We start from the raw sequence: 7520 nt of genomic DNA, 5'->3' as shown, positions 1-7520 counted from the left end.
GCTAGCTGGCTAATTGCTTAATTAGAGGGATTCGTATCTCCATTCTATTATTAAGCACGTTGGGTGTCCGATCCCCCAACGGCTACAATTGAAAAATCAAACTTCGAATTTGATCTCAGCCCTCCAATTACATAATTTGTCTTCTTTTGATTAAATGCATCTATTTTATGTATAAAAGTCAAAATTTAGTTAAAAGCATACTACCACATGTGCTGCTACATGATATGTTACAATTAAAATTGAACAAATTCTGAAATTTAGCGATATATTTATTCATTTTCTTATTTCTTTGTTTCTATATTTATCATCTTCAATTGAGAAGACTCCACCTTCCATTTTCTTATTTCTTTGTTTCCTTACTTCTTTTTCGTTTCTATACGGATCATAATGGAAATCATTTTTTTTATTTCCTTATTTCTCTTTCTTTGTTTCTATACATATTGGTGTGGACAATTTAAAATATATTTTCAATATATAATATATCAATGTGTATGTGTGTGTATTCTAAATTAGAAACAAAGAAGAAGAATAATACAAAATTGAAACATGTGTAAGTATATATTTCTCTTATAATATGTGTGTGTGTGTATATATCCTATACATACACATGATAACACTTTTTATTTATGTTTTTTTATATCATATTATATGTCGATATTGAGTTGTTGTATGATATTTTATATTAGATTCGAATCGAGCTATTATTTGATATTATTGGTACTTAAAAATAAAGAATCATCACATCATCAAATTGTTATTAGATATCACGATTAAAGTTAATTAAAAATACAAAATCATATAAATTTTCTATTAACATGTGTCTTAATTTTTAGATAATTATTATTTTCATTGATATATTTGTTTCTTTTCTTTTTTTTTGTGACAAAAGTGGTATTTTACCACCGGTTTCATTACGAAACAAAAGAGTTTATACAACATGTCCAAAATAAAGCGCTAGCATACAATCCATCGACACCTAACAACCAAAAAAGTCTAACAAAAAAAAAACAAAATAACAACAAAAGCATACTAGCATAACATGAAATAGTAATATTAAATGGAATCAGAAATGGCTATAACACTAGAAAAGGAGGCACTAGCTGATGAAGATGAAATACTTGGCAGAAGGCCAACAGCATGATCAATAGCATCAATAACGGCTCTGTCACTCAAATAATCAGCTAGGTCCAACCCTTCTAAACCAAGACCAGGGTCCTCGTCTAAATCCAGCGGGGAGCTGTCATGGTCCTGTGCATCCTTGTCGGATAATACTATCAGAGGGTCTATCTGAGACAAAGAAGAAACATCAAAAGGCATAATCATAAATAACTTGAAATAAGAATTATCTAATCGCGACTTACACCAAAATGAAGTTAAAGCAATAATAGAAGCAGCTACAGACCTTATATATTTGTTTCTTATAATATATCCCCGTTGCAACGCACAGGTATGATACTAGTAATTGTAAATATGGTAACTAATTGTTGGTGATATGTTGATTATCTGTGCAAATATTCTGAGGGCCTGGATTGACCGATGATGAATCTTCTCTGAGATCTTTTGATATCACAACACTCAAATAATCTTTTGTAGATTGCTTCAAGCACGAAAGATAACATATATCCACAGATCTTTTGATATAAACTCATGTGGCCTTAATATATCCACAGAGTTTCTGGAAAAAAAAATTTACATTTCGATGAAAATGTGATATAATATGGTTTGGCGTTTTATGTATGAACTAGGGAAAATATATCTCTATTCTTATATTATGCACGTAATTGTTTTGATCTATTAACGGCTAAGATTGAAAGAAGAATTTTCGAATTGAATATCAACCCTCCAATCACATAATCTATCTTCTTTTAATTAAATACATCTATTTTATGTGTATAAATCTAAATTTAGTTTAAAACATAGTCGCTACACAAACTGCTACATGGTATATCACATTAAATTATTTTCTTACAATTAAATTATTTCCTTATTTCTCCATTTTCTCTGTTTCATTTCTCCTCTTCATCTATTTTCGACAATGAAAATGAAAATAATCATATCTTTTCGGATTTTTGTTTAGGGCTATTGTATCTTTGTGAATAGATGAATAGCAAATCTTGTGCTAATGAAAACAATCATATCTTTCTGATTTGGAGAGAAAATGAATAATATTTTCTTTGTTAAAAAAAATTCATCAAAAATATATACGTAGAGAAAATCTTTATTTGAATCATTTAATTATATCTTTTCCAATTTTGTTTCTTTACATTTTTTCTCTAAATCGTTTAATGACATGTCTTGTTTGTGGAGAAAATTAGATATTAAATCCCAATGATACTTCAAAAAAAATTATTTACGTTATATTTGATTCTCTCTTTTTTTATTTGTTGTTTCTTTTATAGTTATTTATTATTTGAATTTCTGCTTTTTTTTTCATCTCTCTTTCATTTTTATTTAAATATTTTTATTTTGTGTGAGTGTCAAATAAAAAAGTCTATTTATATTCGATTCAAGCTTATAATATATCCCGTTACAACGTACGGGCACGATACTAGTATAGCTAATAAGGATGTAAGAGGAAGTAACAGATTTATTTCACATTTGTGCTAATAATTAAGTAATAACTGATACAATACTCACTAAAGAATTTAGATTTTTAATTACCTTCTCTATTGTATAATCCGGGTATATTTGAATGCTATGAAATTTTATTAGTTGGCTTTTGATTGGTAATATAATATTGCGATAACATTTCATCTATTGAGGGTTGAGGAGGGTACTAAGACAACAATTTAATTTTATGATGTCATTAATTGTCAGAAACAGTCATTTATATTTACATCTTAAAATTTAGAACTCAGATATCGAATCTATACTGTTGATCGTATATATGTTTTTACGAGTGATGTGTCCGCATTAATTTATAATTATTGAGGTTAATTTTATATTATTCAAATAATCTAGTAAATAATGATGAATTATATTAGAGCATTCAACTTTTGACCTCGTATTCTAGTATAAGTCTATAAGATAGTTTCAAAAAATATAAAAATTTACGTAGATCCATTAAAAACTTCGAAACATTCCATTAAAAACAGAAAATTCAAGATGAACGTACGTACATGTACCGGCGCTAGAAAAAACGCCAGCCGATGGCGTGGGTGAAAATTTGATCGCGCAAGAAATGCCGGCTTAAGTTTTGGTTAAAAAAAAAAAAAAATCCGCGCCGGATCACTAAAATTGCCCGCGACTTAAAAGTTCCGTCTTCCGACTCAAACCTAGACCACCGCCTCCCATGCCTCCTTTCCGCCACTCCCCTCTCCCACCCCCTCCCCCCGATTCTGATTCTTCTGTAATGGCAGCCGAGCAAGCGTCAGACCCAAAATCCTCTCCGCCTCAAGCCCAGCCATGTGCCACCCCCCTCCCCCCTAGCTACGCCTTTCAGGGTTCCGCTTCCTCTTTCTCCATTTGTCAATCTCTGTCTCTCTCTTTGCTCCTAAAGAAAGAGAAAACAGATTACGCAAAGATAATCAGGCCAAAATGAAATTCCTCTTCTCTCTTCTCTCAAAGGTCAGTGTTTAATTTGCATATACTGTAGGTCACAGTTTGGTGTTGGAATTTGACCAATTTCTGTCCAATTTGATCAATTGCTTATGAATTTTTGCCCAATATGCTCTATTAGTCAATTAGCCTGTCGAGTGATTTGTGTTTCCAGTGCAAAAGTTTGAAGTCAGTTAATATAATATGCCGCAAGTCTGATGAAAATATATAGAATCTTACAGAGGTTCTGATGAGAAATGGAATTGCTTGAAAATGCTTTATGATGCCTATTATTGAGTACAAGGTCATATGTTTAATGAAGAATTCCTTTGAGACTGCCTTGATTACCATCTTTTTTTCTAATTTTCTTTTTCCTATTTTTTTTGTATGTGGATTGGGGAGGGGATGTTAGTTCAAAACCTGTTTGATATTAGGATATGTGATTCTTGATCAAATTCAGTGTTGGAATTATTTTGCTAAATTGATGTCATCATCTTGCACTTGTATGCATCTAGCACTGGAAACATAAACAGGTTGGTAGTCCCTCAATTATTATCACCAGTATTTAATTTTTAATTCATTATTTAACTCTGCACCAGCAATTTCATTATTACCGAAAATGAACCTTTTCTGGTAAGCAGTAGAATTAAGACTTTTTTTTTTAATCCTTACAGACGTTAGAATTATTGCTCTTTTTTTTAAGGCTTAAAATAGAAGTAAAAGAGCACTAGAATTAAACCTTATAGCCATTAGAATTGAGCCTTAAAATAGAAGTAAAAGGAGTTATTGCCTTTTCTGGTAAGCACTAGAATTAACATTAACCTAACAACTATGCTAAGTGTACCCTTGAAATAGGATCTCCCATGTAGAGAATTGCTAGTATTTCCAACAGTTTTTGTTTGTTTTCAAAATTGATGGATATTTTAATGTTCTGATAAATCGATTTTGATGCGCATCCTAGACCAATCTGAAGATGTGTAGTGTCAACAATGAGAGAGCTTTATTGTACCCCTGAAGATGGTTTTTTAATGTTCTGATAAAATTGATGGGATTTCAACAGTGAGAGGTAGGTTTAGGTTTGAAATCTGCTCTTTACAGGTTTGTGAATGTGGAGAAGATGATGAAGACCATGAAGAAGATGAAGATCAAGAGGTACTTGTTTTTCAACCTTTGATAACTGGCATCAGTTACAGTCATGGTTTAATTAATTCAATTTTGTTTTACACTATTGCTGCATTAGGAAGTTAACATTTGTGAAAAACCAAGAAGTGTCTCATGGCATTTTTACATGTATGTCCTTTCTGATTTTATAAAGTAAGCATTTTTGTAACACTGTGCACAGTGATCCAGGTTTAATAATCAAAGAGGTAAGTTTATGTACTAAAGGAATATAGCTGGAAAAAAAAATGATAGATATAATTTGTCATATGTTAGGTTTTATATATTGATTTAATACAATTGCAGTCTTAAGAGGTTTTTCTGAGAAAATCGTTACCAATTCTGGTAGAGGGGTAATTTCAAGGGCCTCCTTTTCTTTTAAAATTTCAAGGCCCTCATTTGTGCTTTGTTTTCGTTTTTCAAGGTCAGATTTAGCTTATTCTCTTATAAGTATTTTATGATTTTTATTTCAATCTTTTTTTTTATAACAAAGAGAAAGACAAAGGACTTGTATGTTATTTTGTTAAAATCTGAAAAAACAGCACCATAAGCTTCTATATATAGCAAGTACCTCATAATTTGAAGTTAGGTCTCTCTCCGCCAGTCAAGGCAAGTGTCCCTCTCTCTATCTCTTTCTCTGATGGTATGTACACTTGAATTTTATTTTGCAAATTATGGAACAAAGATCTAGTTTAATGACCTGCAGTAATTTTTTTTGTGGTTCCAGTGCAGGTCAGAAGAGGAGCTTTCTCAGATACGAGGTTAATTAAATTCTATTGCATCTGACTTTAGTTGCATCTTTGGTTGGTACTTCTAATTCGTCTCTATGCGTGAGACTTGGTTTCTCTCTGGTAACCTTATTGTTTTTCCCATATATTCCTAAATCTTTTTGTTAAAGAGGTTGGGTACTTCATATTAGTTCTTTTAACTTGTGATGTTACCATTGGCTTACCTGCAGCAGCATATGCAAACCCCACTTGGCAACAAAATCCTAGTAATCACTCTGCTCTTCTAACTTGTGAAAAAATAACCAATGATCTGAGGGAATATCACATGTTAAATTGATCTGGCTGGTACTCTGTACGGAAGCAAGTCGAGCAAAGTTAAGCATGTCTACTGTGGATAATAATCACACTGCTATCAGTAGGGATGCACCTGCTACCATAGCACCAGAACCTCAGGATGTGGTGGCTGCTGATAGAAAGGTATGTTTTCTTTCATTAGCTATGTGATGACTATAACCCAAGAGTGCTACAGTATGTATGCTACATGACAAAGGAAAACTTTTTACATAATACATGTAATTACTTGCTGGTTGGAACATGTATAAGGATATTAAGCCTTGCTAAAGCAATTTAGCAATAATTTTAGTTTCCGAACTAAAAAATTAAATTACTGTTCTGAAAGCTTTGGACCTGTCCTGTAAGAATCTGGTATGGACATGATATTGGTGATCACATTCGAGTACCAGAGCAAACTTTATTAGTACGGAAATACTGGATTTTCATCCTGGCAATCAAAATCCTATATAAAAACTATAATGTCTGTGACTTGACTTGCATTATCTTACCATTATCTTTAAGTGAGAATATTTCCTACTATCCATGACCTTTAACAGTCACAGTAAGGGCTCCATTTGTGCTTGTCATGTTAAACATTCTTAATGAAAAGTATCAACACTTTTGGTGCAATTCAGGCTACAGAAAAGCTGATCCTTGATTCAAAAGAGAAGATAGAGTATTACCGTACCATAATGCAAGAGCTTGTAAGCACTCTTTTCACTTGCCTTTGTATATTATTTTTAAAATATATTTGCATATTTGATCTTAAATTGGAATTTGTTTGTTGTTTTCTTGCTTATGAATAATTCTGGTTCTTTCATTTTTGCTAAAGGTTCTTTACAAAAGTCACTGCGACACAATGAGAGATTCTAATCCTCGTGACGTTTGTAAACTATTTTATGTTGTTAGTATACCATTATTTGACTTATTTAGTGTAAAATTTGTAAGTTGGGGTAAAGTCACATGCCATCATACCTGTACCAATGATCTTAAGTCTCAATATCTTGATCCATGCATGACCAGACCATGTAGGCTCCATGGATAACTCATAGGCCATCATAGCAACATATGGGCATACTTGTACCAGTGTTCAACACAAACAAAACCAAAAGAAATCTATACTGGTACAGCATATGCCTAAAACAGCCCTGAATAACAAATCAGATAGAAATACTGGTTACAGGCTAAATTAATCCAATCCATTGCATAGCCATATAGAAAACACTTTCATGAACATCCCAAAACAAGAATTTCCATTTTTGGAATTTTCTATGATTTATAGTGAATTTTTGAAATTTTCATTTTTTTTACTATCCAGGACTTTTGGCGGCGTTTTGGAAGCGCCGGGAAAAGATATAATTTTTTTTATAATGGCAAAGCCTTTGGCGGCGTTTCGAAAGAGCCGGGAAAGCCAAACTTCGGGCGGCACTTGTCCAAGCGCCGGAAAAAAGGGTTGTAAACGCCGGGAAAGGCTTTTGCCGACGCTGGTATTGCCGGCACTTGTCCAAGCGCCGGGAAATATATTTAGTGGCGTTTCTTAGTGTATTTAGTGGCGTTTTTAAGTGCCGGGAAATGTATATTTTCTTGTAGTTAACACTTCTAACAGGTACTCCATGTGTTCATCACTAAAATTTCCGTATAAATAGTTAGCACCTTAAAAAGTCTCATACACTCACAGGAAACAAAAGAGAAAAGGGGCACCCGATCGAGCTGGAATAAAGAAAAATCTGTATGACAGCAAACATTTCTTGCTACAACTGGCAG

The 7520-nt window shown here is 32.7% G+C and overlaps 1 protein-coding gene across 9 annotated transcripts; it reads left to right on the top strand.

Moving 5' to 3' along the window:
- Positions 1 to 3237: 3237 nt before the first annotated feature.
- On the top strand, positions 3238 to 7501 carry LOC144544633 (uncharacterized). 9 transcript variants are annotated; one of them, XM_078293185.1, is made up of 6 exons: positions 3238 to 4070; positions 4636 to 4689; positions 5428 to 5546; positions 5654 to 5900; positions 6392 to 6460; positions 6589 to 7501. In XM_078293185.1, the coding sequence occupies exons 4-6, from the start codon at positions 5805 to 5807 to the stop codon at positions 6799 to 6801; spliced, it is 378 nt and encodes a 125-aa protein (XP_078149311.1). In that variant the 5' UTR covers positions 3238 to 4070; positions 4636 to 4689; positions 5428 to 5546; positions 5654 to 5804; the 3' UTR covers positions 6802 to 7501. The 9 variants fall into 9 exon arrangements, with proteins under 9 accessions (XP_078149311.1, XP_078149309.1, XP_078149306.1 ...); XM_078293183.1 differs by having other exon boundaries at positions 5423 to 5546; XM_078293180.1 differs by having other exon boundaries at positions 4778 to 5546.
- The last annotated feature ends 19 nt before the right edge of the window (positions 7502 to 7520 follow it).

This window comes from Carex rostrata, chromosome 26, assembly GCF_964058835.1.
Source record: "Carex rostrata chromosome 26, lpCarRost1.2, whole genome shotgun sequence".
Classification (NCBI taxonomy): domain Eukaryota; kingdom Viridiplantae; phylum Streptophyta; class Magnoliopsida; order Poales; family Cyperaceae; genus Carex; species Carex rostrata.
The sequence above is the reverse complement of the archived record's forward strand: the minus strand, read 5'-3'. Positions and strand labels throughout refer to the sequence as shown.